The 24480-nt window shown below is 42.1% G+C and overlaps 1 protein-coding gene and 1 non-coding gene across 4 annotated transcripts in view; both read left to right on the forward strand.

The window, feature by feature from the left end:
• Positions 1-24480, forward strand: part of THADA (THADA armadillo repeat containing) — a 291641-nt gene that overhangs the window by 226132 nt on the left and 41029 nt on the right. For 2 of the 3 annotated variants that reach the window (XM_033125139.1, XM_033125140.1), the window contains exons 32-36: positions 16442-16821; positions 17119-17237; positions 17585-17657; positions 20423-20576; positions 23560-23691. In XM_033125139.1, coding sequence (XP_032981030.1) covers positions 16442-16821; positions 17119-17237; positions 17585-17657; positions 20423-20576; positions 23560-23691 — 858 coding nt within the window. The remainder of the gene's footprint in view (positions 1-16441; positions 16822-17118; positions 17238-17584; positions 17658-20422; positions 20577-23559; positions 23692-24480) is intronic. The other variant, XM_033125141.1, reaches the window with a different exon arrangement.
• On the forward strand, positions 9153-9255 carry LOC117033508 (U8 small nucleolar RNA). Its single transcript, XR_004424900.1, has one exon. It is a non-coding gene; the product is annotated as a U8 small nucleolar RNA (small nucleolar RNA).

Consider the following 24480-nt stretch of genomic DNA (forward strand, 5'->3'; position numbering starts at 1 on the left):
TCACTTAATGCTGGAGCCTGGATATTTGAGACTGTCTCAAATCCACTCCTTGCTATCTTAAGCTCTCCCTTTATATGTGTTCCTTGGTCATATATGTTTCCTGGTATGGGCCCCAGATCCACATGCAACAGTTCTATTTTAATCATGATTCACAAAGTGGTTTTCTTAAAAGGGAGAAGGGTAACTCCAAATAAAAAATTTTTTTGATGTGTTTATATAAGAGGCCGCAGGAAGTGCTGTACATGAGTTCCAGGCCACAGACTGAAACTGATTTTCGTCAACACAAACTGGAATGCAGGGTAATGAGCCTACAACTGGTTAAAATCAGCCTCTTCTAATTGATTAGGCCTGTCTAAAGGAGGCTACAATTACAAAGTCAGATTCTGAGTACAAGCAGGCCAGGTCTTTCCTCTGTTAAATTTAGTCTGTCAATGATTTGTTGTCTTCAGTAAATATATTCAGGCTGTCAGAGCTCAGCTCTGCCCATATGGAACCCTGTTCCCAAATTCAAACCAATTTAAGATGCTTTGAGGGGGAGGTGCGAAACGGCCTCACCCGGATCAATGCGTATTAGCCCACGAAGCCCCTGTGGCCATGCAGAGGTAATAAGAACATGCCTGGACTTTCATCAGCTCTGCATCCCTGCATAGGGGTAGCTGTTGTATCCGTTTGGTAGAATAGGATCATATAGTTTTATAGCTGTAAAACAGTCCTAGTTTATGCCTCTTGTCTCAGCATAATTATTAATAGTACTCCCTTTTACTTTTGAAAGTGTCCAGGTTTGCACAATAAATTATAGGTCACCCTACCTATAAGAGACCTCAGGGTTGTATCCACTTTACTTTGCACTTGAGCTCACTGGGGTCCAGAGATTATAAATCACATGTTACCAGATGTAAGCTGTTATGGGTTTCCACGATTTTTGTATTTCGGTTCCACATTCCATACAGCTTTATAATACCTCTCTGCTGAGGGTCTAAAGGGCCTTGGCCAGGAAAGAGTTGCTCACTATTCACAAGTCCCATCAGTGGGATCCTATCAGAGTTGTGCAGTTGATGGTAATCATTAGTTTATTTGAACTAAGTTTTTCTTGGCTTATTTAGTGCCATTTTTGCTTATCTGGAAGCGTTAACCCTTGAATGTTATAAAATACCCTCTCCTCATCTCCAGCTGCCTGTCCTTTACTGACTCCTCCATGACGATGACTTTGGCCATTTTGAATCATCCTTTCCTCCAAACTCTTACATTATTTAGAGTTTACACCCCCAATTAAATGGGATCAAAACGTATCATTTATTACTCAGTGGTATTTCACTTGCATCGATGTATTATTCCTCTTCAAGTCTTTACTTTGCAGCGTACTATGAGGAGGATGGGACACTTTTACTCTAGTATAACCGTCATTGCTCTAAATATTTTATTTTGCACTGTCCAGTATGGCAGCCACTAGCGACATGTGGCTCTTGAACAATTGAGATTTGGTTCTTCCACATTGAAATGTTCTGTAAGAATAAAATGCACACCAGATTTCAAAGACTTAGCATGAAAAAAAAAGTAAAATTTCTCAAGGTTTTATATTGATTACATGTCAGAATGGTCATATTTTTATATACTAGATTAAATAAATGTATTATTAAAATTAGCTTCACTTATTTCTTTTTACTTTTAAAAATGTGGCTACTAGAAAATGAAAATTACATATATGGTGCAGATTATATTCCTATTGTACTGATTTTGTCCGGTCCTTTGGGAATTGCCCTCATAAACCACAGGCTATATGTGTATGTGTATGCATCTATGTCTATCTGTATGAATGAATGTATTCATATGATACATCCACACAAATAATGGTAACAAATTTTCCTCCTTTGAAGATGAATTAGATTTTAGAACTAACCAAATGCCAAATACAATGGTGATTAAGATGGATAGCACTGTTTAGGATAAAAATAAACTGTGAGCTTAAACTAATGAAAACTATTCTTATGTATTTGATAAATTATTTCCAAAGGCAGTTTGAGCAATAGCTATATCACCAAGGAAGGTGATCACTTACTTAGATGTGTAGCTTTCAATATGATTTCAAAATAACGTCATGGTATTATTAGTTTTACCTTGTCTGTACCTTGAAAGAATAGATCATGCTTTAGATTCTTTGTCCCCCAGCTAAGCATGTAGCAGGCCCTCATTAACTGGGTTTGTTATTAACTGATTGAAATGCAGAGTTTTCCTCAGTTTTTAGAATAGAAACAGTTGTCATCAAGATATAAGTCTTATTTAAATTCACGTATCAACCGATGTAAATTCATTTCTGAATTCAAATAAGATGTGTATATCATGGGTATATGTTTATAAATATGTATAGATCTACCTCTATTATTGACTTACAAAGCTCAGAGTAAGGAGTATACCAAATAGGCTCGGAAGCCAGATCCCTGGGTTTGCTTCCCAGGTCTGTCATTTACTAGCTCTGTGAGCTCTGGCAAGTCATTTAACCTTTTTGAGACACCTTTTCTTAATTGTAGATAGGGTTAATAATAGGATCTGTATCTTAGAGTGGTTGTCAACTAATACATGTAAAGCCCCATGTAAAGAATATGCTTTGCATGGCACTGAATAAGGGCTCAAAATATAAGCTACCATTAATATTACTACCATCATTATCATTAGTTGGAAACCATGCATCTACTCTAATCCCCTGCAGCCCAGCAGAATTGTGCTCTACCCTTTACATTCACAATTCTCATATTCTTAAATATCTTCAGGAAAAAAGAAATGCCTGCTTTCTTAGGAAAACACTGCAGCATAGCATACCTGACAAAAATGTCAGGAATCCACTTTGGAAACCACATGACTGGGGATGCGCCAGTCCCCCTGACTGATCCAGAAAGGAATCATTTTTTGTTGTTGTTTATTCATCAGACATGACATGCTAGCATCAGACACGTTGAACACCTCTATCTGGAGATATACATGAATATGTCTTGGGCTTATAAGTAGGTGCAATACAGGATTACAGATGCTATGAAGGAAGTGTATATGAAATACATTTAAGGCACTAAAAAGTCATTTCTACTTGGGAGGGCAGGAAAGGCTTCATAGCAGGGGAAGTGGTTGAGCCGAGTTTTGAGGATGAGCAGAGATTCACCAGATGGGCAAGGTGGAGGTGGGCATTACAGACAGAGAAAGGAGCACAGCCAGAGCCACAGAGGCATAAGTCAGAACAGCCTTCAGAGAGCTCGGACAGGTGACGGAGTGTTGGGTTCAAGGCCAGACAAGTGTGACGAGAAGTGAGGCTGGGGAGCCAGGAGCTCAGTCATGGGGGCCTCATCGGCTGAAGTCTGAGGAGTTTGGACTTACCCCTGGAGACAAAGGAGATTATTGGAGTGGGCTCCAAAGGAGACAGAGAGTGGGCCCGGGTGGTTCTCACACAAGGTGACATTTCTTTCTGTGCCTGCATCCACACAGGATTCTTAGGACCCATATGAAGCTATGTTCCTGTTGTCACTGAAAAAGAATAATGGAACTGAAAATTCATTCACAGAATGTCAAGGAGATTTGTCCAGGCGTTGTGATAATCAGCATTGGGGGTTTAAAAGGTGGGGGATGGGGAGTGGTGGACCAGGACAATGCTATAAGGAGTTATTTTAGGATGGTGTGTGGTGCTAATAACACCAAGGTTGCCGGTTCGATCCCCGCATGGGCCACTGTGAGCCACGCCCTCCTTAAAATAAATAAATAAATAGAATGGTGTGGTTATAGGGGGGTTTCTTATTATTATTTTCCATTTTACACAACATAATTCTGTTTTATTCATATGTGTGTATGTATATATGTATTTCAAGAGTAAATATATCTAAATATGAATCTTCAAGGACATTCATTATTCCCAAAGAAATGAAGTAATGTCAATTTCAGGGAAACTTTTTTGGATGGAGGAAGATCTGTCCATCTCTTCTCAAATACTATTCTGTAAGTGACCTTGGAGGGAAGGCTAATCCTACCTCTGAAATGTCTTAGAACCACATTGAAGGGCTGGGGGCATAAACAAGGAGAAACACAGTGAAGGAGAAAGGCAAAGGAGATGATTAGAAAAGCTTAAGATAATGATGTGTTTTTTTGTAATTCAAACTTTTATCTTAGTACTTCCCAATCATTTGAGGTTTTCTCAGCCATTAACTAGGTTTTAAAAATTCCAGATCTGGGGGTTTTGTTTTGAGTTTTAAAGTGATTTAAACCCACCAGGACTCTCTGTCCCCTGTATTCTTTTTCCTCTTCTGAACCCAGCTGTCATCATTAGTGTATATCAGTTTCCTGCAGGAAAGAAAATTATAGTCTCCGGTTAGAGTTAGGGGAATGAGGAAGGGAAAGCCTAACTGCCACAAGAACTCAGGTTGTCACAGGCCTGGGCAGAGACATGGAAATGGAGAGCTTTCGTTCTCATTTTAAACCCGTCTTAAATTATTTGCTCTCGGGTTGGAAATTTTCCATTGAAATATCTATTTACTGAAATATTATCTGAGACTTGACTAAATATTTACCCTCTTTATTCTGAGAGATGGACTTTCTATTTCTCTTTTATGCCCAGACCCCTTAAATTTGTGTTTTTTTCACAACTATTGAATTGAACGTTTTCTTTTACGAAGTATTTAAACAAATCTCTTACCTATTTGCACTTTCTGACTTTCAACTTAAGTTCTGTTGGTGGGTTTATGAGGGGTTTTTCTTTCCTAGTCTCTGTTTCACTAATTTTCTGCAACCTGGTTCTTTCTAATTATATGTATGGATAGTATATTGAAATACAAATCTTGAGGAGGGTTAGTTAATCCCAAAGAAGAAATGACATAATAATAATTTCTTAGAAATGTTTTAAGTGGAGAAGGATTTGTCCATCCTGTTCCACATCATGTAAGTGATTTCAAAAGGCTGTTTCCCGACTCCTGAAATGTCTATAGGATGCCCATCATACTCTCGTTTTCAGGAAACATTTTCAATGTCATCTTCCTTGTAGGGACCACAATGATCATAACCAACATTTATTGAGCACTTAACTCTGCCAAGCATTTGACATGCTTTCATGAAGGAGGTACTAGTGGTCCTTCATTTTAGACATGAGGAAACTGAGGTACAGCGAGAACTACCTAATGTCGTGTGTAGTAAGATAGCAGAGCCTGAGTTCTCCAGCCTCTACACCATAGCCCCACAGCACAATCAGGCAGAGTCAGGAAAACCACTCACTGTCTCAGAGAGAGGTACCCTAGAACCCTCTTTGTTTATTCAACTTCCCAGGCTTCTGCCCTTCCTTCAGAACCCCCAGGCCTCAGAGAGGGATCCCCTTTACAGGAGCTTCCAGAATACATGCTTTGCTGGGGTCTTTCTTGCCTGTGTTTCTGTCTCCCATCCTAAGCGTGTGTGCAATTATATGAGAGTGTACCCAGGACTGGAGCAGTTACTAGAAAGAGAAAGCTTGACAGCTCCCGGGCAGTCACCTGCCCTTTTTCCTTTGGAAAGTGGACCTACGGCCACTGCATGAAACACTGCCCAATACCAAGCTGCTGGTGACTGCATCTTGTGGTTTCTTTGTTACTTGGGATTTATAGTTCGGATCTCATCATTTTGCCAAGTGCAATAAACATTTTGTTTTAACTGGAATGTAACTTTTATTATTGTTATTATTTTTCTTCTAAATGCCTTAAAAGTGACCAGCTTGTAAGCATGAAGGCAGAATTCCTAAATAGTCTAAATGCCAAGTCAGTGTGCTTTGTAGATCGGTGTAAGATTAGAAGACAGACTCTCATTTATTACTGCTTGTATTTATATAATGGAAGTTAGGTAATGGAAGCCCTCCCAGAGGCCAGCTTGGATGTTGATGATGGTTAAGTGGTAAAATCTGTGAGGACTATTCAACAATGCCTTGTATTTGTAGTGCCTAGAACATGAATAATATATGTGTGACATGAATAAAGTAAGGTCAATGATTTTTATGACATACTAACTTCCTTTACCTAAGTTCCTGGGAAATACAGTCAAACAATTACAGAGAATGAACACATTGGCAACTTACAAACACCTGCTTTGATTATTTGGTCTAATTAGGTTAAATTTAACCAATCCCATCTGAACAAATTGAAAACAATTCTTATCTGTTCCCTCGGTCATGCACTTTTATCGATGTTGGATGCAGATGTGTTTAATATGACACATTTGGTGCTGTTCTCTCAGCTCTGAGTGGGAGATAAAAGGGAATTGAGAACATATTTTTAGAGTCTTCTGGGGACTTTGTATTTCTGGGCCTGCAGCTATGAAATTTCAAGGAAAAAAAGCACACTTTGTTGTCAATAAATCAGTTGCTTTTCACCAAAACACTGAACTGTCATCTGAACCGTCACTTTTGCCAAAAGTGTCTTTCCCAGGGAACAGTGGGCTCCTAAGACGAGCGGATGATTCCTAGTTGCCTTTTGGAAGTCAGATTAATACAGGATGTCTTATTAGATTGCGAGGTTCATGTAGTGCTTATCCCTCGTTAATTCCAACCTGCTGCTGAGTACCTAGGCCCACAATCCTTAGAATTTTGAAGTTCAGAGACCATTTAATCAGTAGGTAGAGTGGAAACTGTAGCGATTCAGCGACTTGCCCAAGGTCACACAGCTGGTTAGTGAAATAGTCAGACTTCTCTGGCTCCTGGTCCACAGCCCATTTCCATCACCAAAATTAAGAGCCTCTTTCATAATAGTGTGGGAGTTGGGCTGAGTGTCTGGATCTGTCATGAAACCTCCTTACCTGCATTTCCACCCCAAGAGTGAAATACTGTTCAAATGAGCAACTGGGCTTTCAGAGCACATAGGATTTCAGGTTTTCTATGTGTTTCTATCTTGCTGCACTCCAGCCCACCTCCACACAGATGATCTGAAACTAGTGGCCCATGTCAATTAAATTAGTTATTAAGCAAGTTGTTTTTGAAAGCTTTTCCTAGACATTTCATATGAATGGAATCATACGACACGTGGCCTCTTGTGTCTGGAATCTTTCATTTATCATAGTGTTTTCAAGGTTCATCCATGTTGTAGAATGAATCAGCAGTCTATTCTTTTTTATGGCTGAATAACATTCTGTTATATAGATATACCACATTTTGTTGATTCATTCATCAGTTGACGGACATTTGGGTAGTTGCCACTTTTTGGCTTTTATGAATAATGCAGCTATGACGATTCATGGACAATTTTTTGTGGGGACATATGTTTTCAATTCTCTTGTGTATTTACTTTGGAATAGAATTGCTGGCACAAACACCATCTCTAAGTGTAACTTTTTGAGGAATTGCCAAACTGTTTCCAAACAGACTGCACCGTTTTACATGCCCACCAGAAAGTTGTGAGGTTTCTAATTTCTCCACATCCTTGACAGCACTTATTGTCCATCTTTTTTATTTCTTTTAGTTATCTTAATAGGTATAAAGTAGTATTTGGTTGTGCTTTTGATTTACATTTCCCCAAAAACTAATTATATTGAGATCTTTTCTAGTGCTAATTGGCCATTTGTACATCTTCTTTAGAGAAATGTCTATTCAAGATCCTTTGTCCATTTTTAAATTGGGTGGTTTGTCTTTTTATTCTTGAGTTGTAAGACCTGCTTATATATTCTGGATTTAATCCCTTATCAGATATACAATGTGCAAATATTTTCTCCCATCTGTAGGTTGTCATTCCACTTTCTTGATAATGTTCGTTGATGTATGGAAGTTTTTATTTGGATGAATTCCAATTTATCTATTTTTATCTTTTGCTGCTTGTGCTTTTGATATTATAGCTAAGAAACTATTGCCTAATCCAAGGTCACAAAGATTTGTACCCATGTTTTCTTCTTACAAGTTTTATACTTTTATCTGTTAATATTTAGGTTTTGATCCATTTTGAGTTAATTTTTGTATTTGGTGTGAGGTACAGTTTCCATTTGTTGAAAAGACTTATCCTTTCCCCACTGAATTGTTTTGGCACCCTTGTCAAAAAGTCCTTGACCATAAATACATAGATTTATTTCTAAATTCTCAATTCTAGTCCACTGATCTATATGTCTGTCTTTATGCCAGGACCACACTGTCTTGATTATTATTGCTTTATAATAACTTTTGAAATCAGGATATGTGAGTCCTCCAACTTTGTTCTTCTTTTTCAAGAACGTTGTGGCAGGGTCTCTTTCATTTTCATACAGATTTTAGAGTTGGCTTGTCAATTTCTGAAAAAAGAAAAGAAATACCAGCTAGGATTTTGATAGATATTATTGTAAATCTGTAGGTCAATTTGAGGAATAAGTACTGCCATTATAATATTATGTCCTTAGATATTCAAATCACAATTCTTCCAAGAGTTGCTTTTAAGCTTTGTCATGGTGGATCCAACCTAAAGAGGAGCCTTTAGTTAATGCAAATTTATCTGAAATAGTGCCATTTGCAACAACATAGATGGATCTTGACATTATTATGCTAAGCGAAATTAACCAGACAGAAAACGTCGAGAACCATATGACTTCACTAATATGTGGGATATAAAACTGAAAGCAACAAAGGAATAAGACAAACAAATAAAGAAACAAAAACTCATAGACTCAGACAAGAGTTTAGTGGTTACTAGAGGGTAGTAGGGGGGATGGTAGATGAGGGTAAAGGGGGCCCAATATAAGGTGATGGAAGGAGAACTGACTCTGGGTGGTGAGCACACATTGTGATATATAGATGATGTATTATAGAATTGTACACTTGAAACCTATGTAATTTTACTAACCATTGTCACCCCAGTAAATTTAATAAAATAAAAATAAAGAAAACTCTTGGTTTCTCAACTATGAAATGGGAATAATACTGTCAGAGGATTGGGGAGAAGGTCACATGGAAAAAGTAGTGAAAACTTCTTGAAAAGTCATGCTACAAGAAAGGGAAAATCCAACACTGAAAGAAAAGCAGCTCTCAGGAGGTAAAATTGATCACAAGAACAAAGAAATGAATGTTCATCACATCCAGAGGAGGAGACAGAGCTTCTGCTGGTCCCACGGCCAGGCACACTTACTCCCAGGTTCACCGCCATTGCTCATCTGGCAGAATTTACTGAACTCTTCCCTCCCTGTTGGGGCTGGACTTCACATTAAAAAGCATTCCCATGTCAGGTAGGATAATCCTTACCTGTTCCTCTTCGGAGGGCAGATTACAACGTGATGATTGGAAAAAAAAAAAAAGCATTCCCAACGCGCCCGGATTCTGTTGTATTTGCCAGCTGTGACCTGCACTTTGCTGCATCATTCCTACAGGTGGTGGTCTGCAGTGCAGTGGTGCCAGGGACCTCTTCAGTCTTAGCGTCTGTTTCTCCCAGAACTGTAAACTGTAGTGCTGGTAAGGGACTGAGATAGGTGGCTCTAGGCTCTCTTATTACAGGTGAGATAACAGAGGTAAGCCCCAGTTCTTTAAAGGACTCTTCCCAGCCACCTACCTCCTCTCAAATTGGTTTTATCCAGTGTCTCATTGCCTATGGGTGGAAGAGAAGCCCCAGGTCCTTTGTGGGGATAAGGTTAGTTAAATTAAACAGGGATGTCTAAGCTGTGATGATAAAGAAATTTCTGATTTCCTTATCTTGTCCTTAGGGGCAGTTCACTGATGAAGAACCAGAAGCAGTATATGCTTGGAAGAAATTTTAGGTTCATGTCTTTGGGTTGTCATGTGTTTATCCACAAGTATTTCCCAGTTTCCTCCCTGTTTGGGCAGAGGCAGAATGGGATGGTGGGTGGAAGCAAGAGGTAAAAGCTGTTGGTTCCATCCAGTGCCTGATGAGCTCTCTGAAGGAATTGTGTTTTTATTTTATGGGTTGACAAGATAGTCTTCAAATTATATTCTGAGAAGCTCATCCTTCTCTTCCTCCTTTTTCAGCAGCAGAAAAGGAATTGTGTGCTTAAAAACACATGCCTTTGAGAATATGCTGGGAGCAAGGGAAGCAGGGAATGTGTTTCAAAGGAGTGGGGGTCACACCTGTGTAAGCAGGGCATGAAGGGGTTCAGAGACCTGGAAACAAAAGTAGGCAAGAAATAAACAACCAGCTCTGAGTGCTTCTAGAAACCAAGTTAGTCTTCAGGGCCTTCCAGCACGTCATTCTACATGTTTGTGACTGGAGGGGCCCCTAGGGTCAGGATTACAGTTTACTGGGAGGGGCAGAAGATTAAATAGAAGAATGGAATTTCCCTTCGATAAGGAGAAGCCAAGATTTATTAAATCAGTTGATTTTGTTGTTGTTGTTGTAGTTCCTATGGTTTCCTTTTTTTTGCCAAATATAATTTTTTACTGAGAAATTGCATAACAGGACATTAACATTCACAGAGTGTACAAATTATCATCTGTGATTATTTTTAGAACCAGTTGATCAACTGTTTCAGATAAGACCTTTGGTTGGATCAGATTATAGATCTCTCTGACCAGTGCTACAATTCTTTGAAATAGAAAAAGCTGTTGACCACCTCACTATGCATTAAAAGTGAAATCTGCTTCATATTTTCTCACCCCCTACTCTTTTAAGGAGGGTAGAGATTCTGGGAGAGAGAGGGGAGGAAACGTCAGAGCAATTACATTTGCAAACTTTTCTTGTCCGGGTCGTATCAGAGAATTCAGAACCTTTACAGTCTATGAAAGAGAAATTTGTTCATTCATTCATTCATTCATTCATTCATTCATTCATTTGAGGCAGAGGGAGAAGCAAAGTCAGTCAGAATAAAGAACCTTCTCCTGAGCCTCAGTGGCAAGTGACCACCATCGTGGTACAATCAGTTTTGCCCTTTACACAGTATCCCCAATAAGTGACTTACTCGATAACAGTGAAACCATGTTTTTTTCTGTTTGGTTGGCCTTTTCATTCCTGAGGCAGATCCTTTCCGCTTCGTGGGTACCGATAACTGTTTCCAACTGTTTGCTGTGATGACTGACTTTTTCTTCTCCCATAACCATCTCTGTTGAGGCCAAGAAAATGCTGTCTCTTTGGACCTGTCCACTCATTCCCTCTTGCCCCTTTTATTTTGGCCAGTTCAGCACAAAAACAGGCTATTTTGACTCGTGACATAACTGTGAAGGCCAAGAAGTACGTAACATTCAGGAGCTCTTGGAGCACTAGATGGAGGGGCTGACTTATGATGACGGGCCATGGTCCACACAAACCAGGCCCGTCATACTAGAATTACACGACTTCAGCATGGCAAGATGTTTACACTGTGAGAGGCATGGATGATCTCAGACGGTCTGAGGTCACAGTTCTCCAAGTGTGGTCCCCTGGATCAGCTACATCAGCATCACCTGGAATTTGTTAGAGATGTGATTTCTTCAGGACCTGCTCCTAGATCTCCTGAATCCGGAGCTCTGGAGGTGTGCGTGCTAAACTTTGAGAATCACTGGCCTCAGGTAGGAGCACAACCACCCTTCTGGGAATATGTTCAGCGATTGGAATGCCAGGTGAAGCTCCGCTCTCTTTTCATTATTTTCCAGCCTCTCACTTTCTCGCTCTTTGCTGGGTACTTAGAGTTAAATTCACCTAGATTAAATGCTCTTCTGGTGAAACTCAGCCGTATCCATAATTATGTGGTAATGATATCATCCGCTTTTTTTTTTTCCAGAATGCCCTCATTAAAGCTATTTAGATTAACATGTATCCTTTAAGATTATGTTGATATTTTGAAAAGAAATTTTAACAAACCCTTATGAGTAGCTTAGAAAATCAAAGAGGAATGACCCACACGCCTGCCCTTTGGGGCTACGTGCCTTCTCTGGGGAGGAGACAGACTTCCCTAAATAATAAAACTGGAAATATGACGCTGTCCCTGCTCAAGGTACGTGCTGCTTTTAAATCCTCTTTCAGCAGCCTGGTTGATGGTAGCGCCCTACCTTGGTTGGTTAGGGAGTGGCAGCTTTGAAATTCAGTTAATTTAGCAATCACTGTTCAGGTTGCACACGTAACACTAAAAGGTGCAACTTCCCAGAGAACCAAGAGCTGCTAAAAGAATACATCAGAGATGATCAGAGGGGACCGTGTGATCAGATGGGCCACTGCTTCCTCACACCATCAGGGTCCTGAGGCACTCAGCAAAGTCCCTTCAGTTTCTCCCTAGGAAATATCTGTTCAGGGTAATCATACTATCCAAACATAGCAACCTCAGGAAATTCTCATTAACTTCTCCAAAGCTGCAGTTCCCCAATGCTGGTTCCTGGTGATGTTTTCACAGTAAAACCATAGCAAAATGACATTATAACAAATTTTTCTTAAAGCCAAATTTCTTTAAAGAATTGTCCTTTTAATGACACTAAGAATTTACTTTTTTTTTTTTTTTTGGTGTTAAGAGAGCCTTTCTTTCAGGAAATGATAATAGATCATAGGTTTTTAACATCTTTACAACATAAAAAGTTGGCACCTTATACCAGGCCACCACATTGTTTTTGACATTTTATTGGTCCTTGAATTCCCAACTTGGGAATTATTTCTCCACTGAACCAGCATATTGCACAGCAGGAAGTACTGTCCTTCCAGTTGAATCCAGCCATCAAGCCATTTGTTTGAAGTCTAGAAATATGCTTGCTCTAAAGAAGAAAAGCAAGTTAATTTCAAGAATGAAATCAAATTGGATGTTTAGAATCCATCACACATACTTGGGTGACTAAAATGACTGTAGTGATAGGAAAAATCCAAAGACTTTCCAAACAAAGATGGCTGGTAAAAACTCCAATTGATAAGAGCTTGCAAAAATCATCTAATTTATGAAAAATAAGACGGTGCCATTAAAACGGAGACTTGATTCTTTCACTGGAACACTTGGCTTTCTAAGAAAGATAGAAACCCAAAGCGAACAAAATTGAAATTGCAAATAGAAAGGTTATCTTTTAGAGAAGAGGATTGCTGAATCTCAGACTGAAGAACCCCATCAAAGAACTAACTTCAGTTTTTTGGGTCCTGCAGACAACAAGCACTCATAGAAACAGACATAAGTAGTACCCCGTGTTGATCTAGACTGTGAGATGCATTTGGTAAGGCAGGACACAAAACAGGGCTTCGTCAGGTTGCGAAATCCTGGTGGTGAAAACCGTTTTGTGAACTCAACCTGCTGTGGGGTGCAGAGCTGGTGAAACAGTAACTGTCAACCCAGCTGCACACTAGATTCACCTGGGTCACTTTAAAACCAGGCTTGCCCCAGAGATGCGGTCAAGTGTCCCCTGACATAAGTGTTTTTCTAAAGCTCTCCAGATGAATTTAACGTACTTCCTGGGCTGAGGAAAACAATACGTCTTTTTTGACATTCACGGAAGGCACTTTCTCCAAACTGCTGCTTAGACAAAATATTTTCTGTTGTGCAGCAAGACCCAGGCACTGCAACCGTTTATGTTAAAGTAGTGGGTGGGGTGGCCAGTTAGCTCAGTTGGTTAGAGCGCGGTGCTAATAACACCAAGGTTGCCGGTTCAGTCCCCGCATGGGTCACTGGGAGCTGCGCCCTCCTTAAAGTAGAGGGGATTTCTAATTCCTACCTATTCCACCTAGAGACCCCCTCACTCTGGGTATTAGGGAGAGGGTGTTCAGTGGTCCCCCACCTAATGGGGACTTCCTGAGAACGGAGTCTGATCTTTCTGATTCTCGGCTACATCCTAGACCTAGAACTGAACCTGCACCTCATGAGCCAGCATCGAAGGCCTGCCAGGGGCGTTTATAGCTTTCTTATTCATTCTTTTGAATTCCTGCTGGCTTTGGTGTTTTCATTTGTAAGGGAAAATGGAGTGTGGTGCATTTCCTAGTTCTTCACCATGGTGAGTACTGCAATCAGCTGTGCTCTGCTTGAAACTGCAACCCTACCTCCCCACCCCGAAACCCTGTGAGAGTCAGATCTCAGCTGGGGGACACAGCAGAATTTCCTGTTGGCTTCTTCAGCCTACAAATGTCTGCGCCCACCTCGAAACCAATCAGAATCTCTGAGACTGGGATTTGGGCTTGTGTGGTTTTCATGACATCTGGCTAAGAACTGTCACCTGGGAGGAGTGGTTTACAAAGTACCTGGCCCAGCAGCGTCAGCATCCCCTGTGAGCTGCTTAGATAGGCAGGTTCTCAGCCCCCACCCCAGATCTCCGGAAGCAGAAACTTTGGGGGTGAGGCCCAGGCAGCAGTCTGGGGTTTCACAAACCCTCCAGGTAATTCAGATACTCACGTTTGAGAAACTCTGCTTTAGGACATTTCTTTGGGTCTTGCTGCACGATAGCGAATATTTTGTCTAAGCAGCAGTTTGGAGAAAGTGCCTCAATGAATGTCATTTGATAATTTCCTGGTTTGTGGCTCTGCCCTAACCTTTCCTGCTGCTCCTCTGTTGACACTTTACTTCGGGCGAACCTATTCACAGCTCTCTCTTTGTCTACTCTCTCCGAACTCCCCCGGAGCAGCTGCCCTTTCCTCTCCCAGTCAGGCACCTCTGGGCAGCCTTCAGAGGCCTTCTTAAATTTTGAGAAGGAGAAATAAATGGGTAATTCCAATATCGTGGTGTAAGTGATCGTCTGAGTGTTAAAGCCCTCCCGAAAGCCCTTCTTTTTACTTCTTCCAATAGCAGATAAGTGCCCATTGCATTCATTTGGGTCATTCTTATGGCTTTTATATTCTTTTTACCCGCTCGTTTCTCTGTGACCTGGAGCAAGTAACTTCTCTGTTTCCTCCTCTGTAAAACGTGACTAATAATAGTACGTACTTCATCAAATGAGTTAATACATGTCAAAGTGCTTATAATAATACTCAATAAGTGTCCATTCTAAAAGCAGTTGTTCAGAGCATTGAAGAATGGGGGACCAGTCAGTCCCCCAGTGCCGCCAGTTTTATTCCTCTAGTGCTCCTCAAACCTGTCTCCTCCCTACCCCTTCCTTCCTTTAGGCTCCCATCATTTCTCTCCTGGACTACTGCAGTCGTCTCTTAAGTGGTCTCCCTACCTCTTACTACCCTTTCAGCAATGAGAACACTTCCGTGAACATGTTCACCTGACTTTGTTGCTTAAAAGAACCCCTCAGTGGCATTCCCTTGCCTACAGAAGAATGTCCAAGCCCCTTCCCATGGACTAGGAGATTCTCTGTGTCCTGGCCACAGTACTTCTCTGGCCTTATCGCCTGCCCTTCCCCACCTCAAATTCTGTGCTGCAGTGACATCAGACTGCCTGTCGTTGCCCACATGGTCCATCGTGCTTCAGGCCTTTGAACCTTTGCTCTGCCTTTAGTGGTTCCAACCCATTCTCCTCTGTCTCCCCCTGTAAGACTCAGGCTATCATTTACACCGCTATATTGGAATTACCTATTTATTTCTCGTCCTCAAACCGACTATAAACTCCTCAAGGGTCTTCTTCTTCTTCTCCTTCTCCTCCTCTTCCTCCTCCCCCCCAACCCACCATCCCCCTCCCCCGAATATAGTAAGCAGGCACTAAGTGTTTTCGATCAGCATTGAGAATACAAAAAGATCTTGGCAATCTAAAAAGCAAACCATAAAACTTAACAGGGAGATAAAATTTAACAAGGATATACTTGTGTTCAAAACAAACAAACAAAGCAAACAAGTCCAGATCTAAGTACTGAGTACAAGCTGGGAGGAGATGACTCACCACCATCAGTAGACCATGCAAACAAAAAGAAAGGCTGTGGTTTCAGTTCACTCGATGCTCCACATGAGTCAGCCGTGTGATGCACCTCTAGTTACCTGCTCTCAGAGCAGGGAAAGTAGTAGTCCTGCTGGTGACACCACATGGAAGAGTCGTGTTCCATTTTCTGAGGCCATACCTTACGAGAAGGTGAAGCATGTCCAAAGGAAGGCAGCTAGAATAGTGGGAGAAGGTGAACCCCATCATATGGGGAATAGTTGAAGGAAATAGGGTTCCATCTACAGAAGACGGGGGGGGCATAATAACTGTATTCAAATGCCTAAAAGACTCATTGGGAACCTCCAACTGCAGAATTAGGCCAGTAGATCTACTAACAATGGAATAGTCTGTCGTGTAAGCGCTAAGTCACTGTAGGGCTCAACCAGGAGCCCGTGAGAAGAGGTGCTGTCAAGGGGATCGGGGCCCCTAAAAGAAGTTTGGACTAGATGTCATTTATCCTGTTCAACTTTGAGGCTTGGTGATTCAAGAGGTCACTGAGTTCATATGTACTGAATGTGGGGAAGGGGTGCCAGGAGCACAGCTGATAGAAATGTCTCTTGTCCCCGTAGGGAACCAATTATAGATTACTTACATAGAAATTGCTTTTGCGTCAGAAATCGGAAGCTTCGTGGGCAAGTCACTTAATATATCATTTGTGTGACATGTACTCAGGAGAGACATCTGATAGTCCCTCCCAGTATGTCCAGAGCCTTGTGTTCTCCCATGTGCTTCTGTGGAACTTGAAATAAAGTGATACTTTTGATTTTTTGCTTTTTAGTTCTGGATCATCTTGGCTTCTGGGAAGAAATCAGACAGCTCATCTCAGGATCAGAACTGATGACGGGATTCCCCTATGGCTTCAGAGTGCCAGGCCTGCCCCAGTACCTCCAGAGTATCACCAAGCTAGCCATTGCCGCAGTGTGGGCAGTGGCAGCCCGGGCCAGAGAGCAGGCAAGGGATGTTCCCATCTCCTTCTCTCAGCTGTTAGACTCTTCCTTCCCTGAAGTGCGCCTGCTGACCCTGGAAGCCCTGTTGGAAAGGTTTTCGGCAGCAAACTCTGGATTAGGAGAGAAGGAACTGCCACCCTTGCTGTGGAATATGGGAGGGACGTTCTTGATATTAGCGATGAAGGAAAATCACCCAGAATGCTTCTGCAAGGTAAAGTCTCTGGTGTACTGACTGTCCCCTTCCACTCCTACACTCTTTGGCGAACCCAGCAGAGTGATAAGATCATGAAGGCAGGATTGGGTTTGGTTTTTCCCAGGAGCAATCGGAAGGAGATTCAGCATGCAGAGGGCAAGGAGTCTCTTTGTATGGTGCTTGGCTTGGCTTTGCTTTATGCATAGATGGGAACTAAGCAAAGTGTTTGATGATAATAGTGATTATTTTGCTTCTGAAAACTTTTTCGTGGGTTTTGTTTTTTTGTTTTTTTGTCCATGGATCTGGCTCACACAGATACTGAAGATTCTCCATTGCATGGACCCCAGTGAGTGGCTTCCCCAGACGGAATGCTGTATCCAACTAACCCCAAAGGAGTTCTTGAACTGGACGATGGATATTGCTTCCAATGAAAGGTTTGCCCCCAACGCTCCCTGTGCAAACCCAGTATGATGTGTGGTCCCATCTGTCAGTTATGCAATGAACTTGAGCACAGTCCTGGCCTAAGGACTCAGGCCCTGTGTTTCTGTCTAAATCTCAGCCTAGGCGTGAGTATGTTCTAAGCTCAAGCAATAGAATGATGTTAGATTTTCATATTAATAACAACAAGGTAATTACTTCTGGACGTGTTTGTATAGCCATGAGGTAAAGATTTCCAGCGTTCACATCCACATGGATTTCCGATTAGCTGCAAAAACTATATATATATATATAATATATTTGATTTTATTTGGGGGGTGTTTTTTTGGCTTACTTTTTCTAGGTCTGAAATTCAAAGTGCAGCTCTGAGGCTTGCCTCCAAAATGATTGCCCACCACATGGGGATGCGTGACGAGGTAAGGCTGATGCTACCAGTTCTGGGGTCTAGGTTTTGGGGCTCTTATTTACCTAGAAGGGGTCAGTAGGCACAGTAACTGTGGCATTGTGTGTGTGGCTTCTACAAAAATACTGTTCATGTTGATTTTTCATCTGAGTACCACCTTTGACATTTCTTTTCTCTTGTTCTGGACACATTGGATTGGAGTCTATGAGGATCACACAACCTCCTTCCCACCAACACACACACACACACACACACACACACAGATCCTTTATTTTTTCTTATTTTTCTAGCTTGACTCTTTATTTAAAGAGGGAGTGAACAAGTCAATTCCAAGGATTGCAAGTCACTAGGATTGCATCCTAGTCAACTATGTATGAAAATACATCACCGAGGCTTGAATATTCCCCCAGAACTTGGCCCAGATGGCTCTGCATGGAGGCCCAGATGTTCCCCACCTGTCTTCATGTTCTTGGGGGATGAGGTGGAACTAACGTAATCAAGAGCTTCATGGGAAGAAGCCCTAAGCCAAATGCATGCGTACGTAGGGGCATATGAGAAAGGTGCCACCACCACAGAATTATTTTAAGTAGATGGTCGTCAATACTGCAGTAAAATTACCTGAAGGCTTTGTTTACACATCACCGCACTGTGACAGTGGTGACAGAACACTGCAGATCCTGATTCCTTACAATAAAGCAGCACTGGACATACAACGATGAGTAGAGATTAGAGGGACAGTCTAATGAGAGAAGAGGAGTGTTTGCTCATGCATTAAATATCCTAGTTGGGAGGAAGCCGTTGGAATCCATAGAAAGGAGAGAATGTTTGGGAAGCTGAGGAAGACTTCACAGAGCAGATTGTTCAACGCAGAGAGCCTGGAGCCCGGCAGAGAGTAAACCAGAGGGTGAAAATTAAGCAGAAACAGTTTCCTCGGGTCTGTCATTCAAAGGCAGGCTAGGGGGCCGAAGCCAGGTGGTCACTAGGAGATAAGAAAAGCCAAAAAAAAAGTCAGTTGTATGTCGGGAGGGAGAAGGAGGTTTGAAGGAAGGGAGAGGATTTGCTTTAAAAAATTACAGCACAGGGGAAGAAAACAAGTCTAAGCAAGTAGTCACAGGGCAGCCTAAAAGTGCCAAAAGATACCATTCTCTTCTAAAGCCATTTTTAACCAGTTGTCATGTAAGTCTTAATGGCACTGCTTGGTGCTTGAATTAAGTGATATTTGATGAAAATTGGGAGTTTTCCAGGGAGAGAAAAATTAGCAGAACTGCAGAGAAACACATAAAAGAAGTTCCCAGGAAGACCTGGGTTTCTTTGTGCATTGGGAGTCAGAATCTTCCTCAAGGTCTAAGATGCTCGTCAGGTTAGTTCCACTGATGCCCATAACCAGAGGAGCCAGAGTCTCATTTTGAACATTTATAGAGTCGTAGTCGATAAGCAGAAGTAAAGTACATTTAGAACAGTAATTCCCTTTCTAGAAAAAGTGAAAAACCAGGATTTAAAAGATAGAAAACAACCCAAATGTCCACCGACTGATGAATGGGTAAACAAAATATGGTATCTGTATACAATGGAATATCATTCAGCCATAAAAAGGAATGCAGTCTTGATACATCCTACAGCATGGGTTAACTTTAAAAGTATGCTAAGTGAAAGGAGCCAGTCACAAAAGACCACATATTGTCTGATTCAATTTATGTGAAATGCCCAGAAACGGCAAATCCATAGAGATGGGAGATGACTGGTTTAGGGCTGGGGAAAGGAGCAGATGACAGGATGGGGAAAGATAATTAAAGAGTGTAAAGGTTTCTCTTTCTGGTGATGAAAATATTTTAAAATTGATCGTGGTGATGATTACACGTATGTGTAAATATACTAAAAACCATTGAATTGTGTATGTACTTTAAATGGGTGAACTATATGGTACGTGAATTATATCTCAGTGAAGCGGTTACTATAAAAAAAAAATAGAGCTTTGTTTAAACAGTAATGTTAGTTTAGGATGCTGCTTTAACTGTTGTAACAGAAAATCATAAATCCAGTGGCTTAAACCAGGTAGAAGCAGTCCAAAGCAGATAGGGTGGGTTTACAGTGTTGGGTCCCAGGCCCTCTGCCTTATTGTTCTGCTGTCCTCAACATGGCTTCCACCTTATGGTCCCAGATGGTTGTTCCAGCTCGCATCATCTTGTCCTTATTTAGCTAGTAGGAAGGAGAAACAGTAAAAAACCAGGAAGTGAAGGTCACACCTGTTTCCTAAGGTGTGACCTGAAAGTACACAGATACAACTTCCAATGACATCCCATTGGTCAGAACTTAGTCACATGTGTTACTCCCAAATTCAGGGGAGTCTGGGAAATGTAGTCTTTAGCTGGATGCCCACATTCCTAGCCAACAATCTAAGATTCTGTTATTAAAGATAGAAAGGAATACCTGATTACTGGGGACAAGTATTATTTGCTGCCATTGTCTTTCCCCAAAAGATGTGTCTTTACTGAAGCTATCAAATACGCCAATATTCTGATCACCTGATTTGCATCAAAAAAGACTCAAGGAACTTGCTTGCTAGTTATAGTGACTCCGTATTACTGAAAGACAAGTCAGATTTTCTTCCCTGGGCTTGTTTATTTCTCCCAAGTTGGGATGGAAAAACAATTAAAAACCTTTCTTCCCACTGTGACAAGAACTAATTTGCAGGTCTATTTTAGGGTATGTAGCTCATCTCTAATTCCACATCAGCCCATGATGGCATCTTTTGAACTGCTGTACATTTTGTGTTTTCAGACCAGGGACTCAGTAATCCCCAAGCTGAAGCAGTGGGTTCAGTTGGTCGTCTCATCATGTGGAGATCATCTTCCCACAGAGTCCAGGCTCGCGGCTGCTGAAATCCTCACCAGCACCACACCATTTTTCCTCACCAACCCCCACCCCATTCTTGGTAAGTGCCCTGAGTGGGGGGACGTCCATTGTACCCAATGTGCTAAAAGCATGAATAGATCCTCCAATTTAAAAAGATGGGAAGATGGGAAATGACAATGTGCACTATACCTTTACATCTTTTGAATACATCCCACCCTCTTAGTTCCTACTCCAATCATTTTTCACCCACAGCCTCTTCAGTGGCCTCTTTTGTGTCTGTCTTGTCCCCCACACCATTCTCCTCTTCCCCTTATGCTTCCAAATGCCTTTGTGGCCCTTCTGAAATACAGATATGATCGTTTCACTCCAGCCTTTGAGTGGGTTCACCTTGCCTTCAGGATAAAATCGAAACACCCTTTAACATGGCTTATAAGGCTTTTCCTGTTCTGTGCCTGGCCTGCCCCTTCCTCCTCGTCGGCTGCCGCTCCCCCACATGGGCCCTGTGCGTCATCAGTAGGGAGCAGTTTTATAAACATACTGCTGCTTCACTGACTTCTGTTTGTCTTTCAAAACTCAGCCTAACTGTCACCTCTTCCAGGAATCCTGTTACAATGAGCTTGGTTAGAAATGAATGGGTCAAGGTGAAGCTGTGCCTTTGAGGAAAAAGAAGGGACAGGCTTGAAAGGCATTTAGGAAATTGAATCGACAGGACTCAGGGTGGAGGTGAATGTAAAAAGGGAGATTCAAGGATGACATCCCGGCTTCTGGCTTAAGTGACTGGAAAGATTGCTGATGCCTTTCACTGAACTTAGTTTTAAGTTTAAGGCGTCTTTGGGACACAATCGTAGAGAAATTTTGAAATCACTTGGACGTATGGAGCTTAGGTGGTTTCCAGCCATGCCCTCTACCTTCCTGTCTCTTTCCTCACTGCCACCACTTGACAATTAAGAATAATGATTAGGAAAGAACGTCATGTCAGTGGTGTTTGAGAAAACCAAGCTCTAGGAAATCCTAAGGAAGTGAAACAGCATAGGGGTTTTTGTTTCGTTTTAATTTTTAATGATTTTTGTAAATTGTGGTGTTTTGTTTTATTTTTAAACATAGGGTTTAATAAAAGGAAAGCCCAGGACCTAAAGCCATGCCTCCATCCCGACCCTGTCCTCTCCTGCTGTCTTATTCCCGTATTATTGTGCTGTGATTCTCTCCCCTCTATTACTGGAATTCTGTTTTTGTTCACCTCTTCAATGCCCAGTCCTGGAGAATAAACCATGGTCCCTGTGGCCAAGCAGCTTGCAGTGTAGTTCTGGAGAAAGGATTTACAGAAACTAGGAGAGAATTCCTTTTTTAGATGGTGAGATTCAAATGTGAAGTGTTATTGGGGATCAGACCAATGAAGTGTCTTGTGTCCCTGGATCTCTCTGGGAAACAAAGTTGTCTTTGATGTCCTTTTGATTTTTTCTTCTAAGTGACTTCCAGGCATTTTTCTTATACCCAAAGGGGGACTGAAAGGGGACCTTCTATGATTGTGATTTAATCACTGGACCCAGAGGAATAAGAGCAAAGGTTTGTAAACTTTGATGAAGCTTCTCCAGTGAGAGTAATATTTTGTAGCACATTTTTGGGGTGACTTTGGCTACTGTACCCCTAGCTCCTATCAGGCAAAATGTGCGTAGAATTACCTGGAATTCCTGAGTGAAATTGAGTCCTGGCAAAAGCTATTCGTTCGTAATTGTTGGAACTGATTATAGCATCATAGACAGCAATGAAGGAGGTTGGTTGTGGCTGATGGCCTGCAAGAACATGAAGGATGGGTACAGAACTGAGAGACAAAGGACATAAACGTCCATGGGGACAAGTCAAAGACAGAACAAAGTCATTAAAGAAAAAAGAAAAATTGAAATGGACTAAAGAGGGGAGATTGAGGATCCTGAGGACCTACATGACCATGTTAAAGAGGAAAATACTAAAAAAGGAAACTACGAAACCCTAGAGAACATGAGCATGGGTAGATTCTGAAAGACTGAGTAAAATTTAAAGCCAGATTTGTAACAGAAAAGAGAGACCGAAACCCCAGAGGGAGCCATTGCTGTTCTTGGTATGACTAAGATGTCGGCGACTCTGATACCAGGTTCTCCGTGGATGGCTGAGGGAGAGGGGAGGCTAAGGAGAGCTCTCAGGACAGGGGTGGTCCCCCATTGAAGGCTAGGGATGGTGATGGGTGGTGGGCTTCCGCGGCCCTCCATCGTGACCCTCCACAAACCTGGGCCCACCCCATCTGTGCAGCATGGATTCTTTCCGTGAGGCCCTGCCCACCTTTCACCTCCCTCATAAAATCTGCCCTGGGTGCGCCAGGTCCACTGTGACCTTTCCCTGTGGTGAGTCACAACCACACACTTCGATCCCTGACTTCTCATTATCTTGTTCTTGATTCGATGTTCCTTTTAGGTGCTCAGGGGCAGATGCTATCTTCTCTTATTCCATCATCCACAGAAGCACCTAGCACAGGGACTAGACAGAGTCCCTGCCCAGGGGTAATAGCAGCCAGGTAGTGGGCCCCACACAGATGTGGTATAGGCTGGTGCCCTTATCATGGTTCCTTACCCTTTTTCAATTTTTGCCCCCAAAGCATAATCTTGATTGAAACTTTGCTTTCAGAATTTATAAGCTCAAACAGTCATTCATATCAACACTGGGCTAGTTTCCCCAAAGCGCTCTTGATGTATAATGTTTCATTCCTGAGAATTGTGAGTCATTGTGGACAGCTAGGCCCAGGGCCTTAGTCAGCTGGGCGTATTTTCTGGGGGTCCTTGCCTGGGGCTGGTTGCCTCCAGAAACCTTCACCCCTCAAAAAAATAAAAGATATTTCCAAATCTTGTCCCTTAGGGCCCTCTCTCTTCCAGTGTTTCTCTGAATCTCAGCTCTTCCTTTCTTGTAATACCCAGATAAAAAGAATGGCCGTTGCTCATGAACTACTGTTGTCCTGCATCATGGATTTGAAGCGGTATTTGTATCTGCTTATAAATTGCATCCTAGGTAATTCGGATTCCTTCTGGTCTTCTTAGGACTGCAGGATACACTTGCTCTCTGGAGGTGTGTCCTCACCCTCCTGCAGAGTGAGGAGCAAACCGTCAGAGATGCGGCCACGGAAACAGTGACAACCGCCATGTCACAAGAAAACACCTGCCAGTCAACAGGTACCTGTCTCGTTTTCATGCTTCTGCCGTGCCTCATTGCTCTTGTGCAGGGGTTGGCACGCTGTTTCTGTCAAGGGCCAGAGAATAAATATTTTAGGCTTTGTTGGCCATTCAGGCTCTGTCTCACCTCTGCCGTTTTAGTGGGAAAGCAGCCATAAACAATAGGTAAACAAGCGGCTGCGAGTGTGTTCCAACACACTTTATTTACACAAACAGGCGGCTGCCTGCACTTGATCTGCTAGCCCGAAGTTTGCTGACCCCTACTTTAGGACATCATAGAGAAAAACTGTTTTCAAAGATAGAAATCTAATACACGGTGCCTTTTGTGAGTTACATTGTCATCCTTTTAAAATAAGGCCAAGTCTTTGTATCTGTATGGTTACAAAACCCAGGAATTGTAGCTCCATCATTTAGTTCCTCCATGAGGTCTTACACGTGACAGAAACAGACGAGTGTAAGTCAAGTTCTCCTCTTGGTGCCTTGGCTCCTCACTTGGTGGCAATGTCAACCCTGGAAGCAGTAGGGGAGCAGCCCAGGTGGATAGTTCTGAGCTTGTAGCCACTCAGCTGATGATGAATTGTTACAACCCTAGACTCTTGTTACCTGTTTGTGATGGCAAGTGCTGTGGAAGCCAAAGGGAACTGCTGGCTGTGGGTGGGAAACGGGCTACTGGATGGAAAGGACAGGTGGAGTAGAAGCAAGGGAACACCTCCGGACAAATGGCCATCTAGGAGGGCGAGTGCTCTGGTGAACTTGGGCTCCCTCTTCTTAGGACTGAGGGTCAGCCAT

This window comes from Rhinolophus ferrumequinum, chromosome 13 (assembly GCF_004115265.2).
Source record: "Rhinolophus ferrumequinum isolate MPI-CBG mRhiFer1 chromosome 13, mRhiFer1_v1.p, whole genome shotgun sequence".
NCBI classification, from domain to species: Eukaryota; Metazoa; Chordata; class Mammalia; order Chiroptera; family Rhinolophidae; genus Rhinolophus; species Rhinolophus ferrumequinum.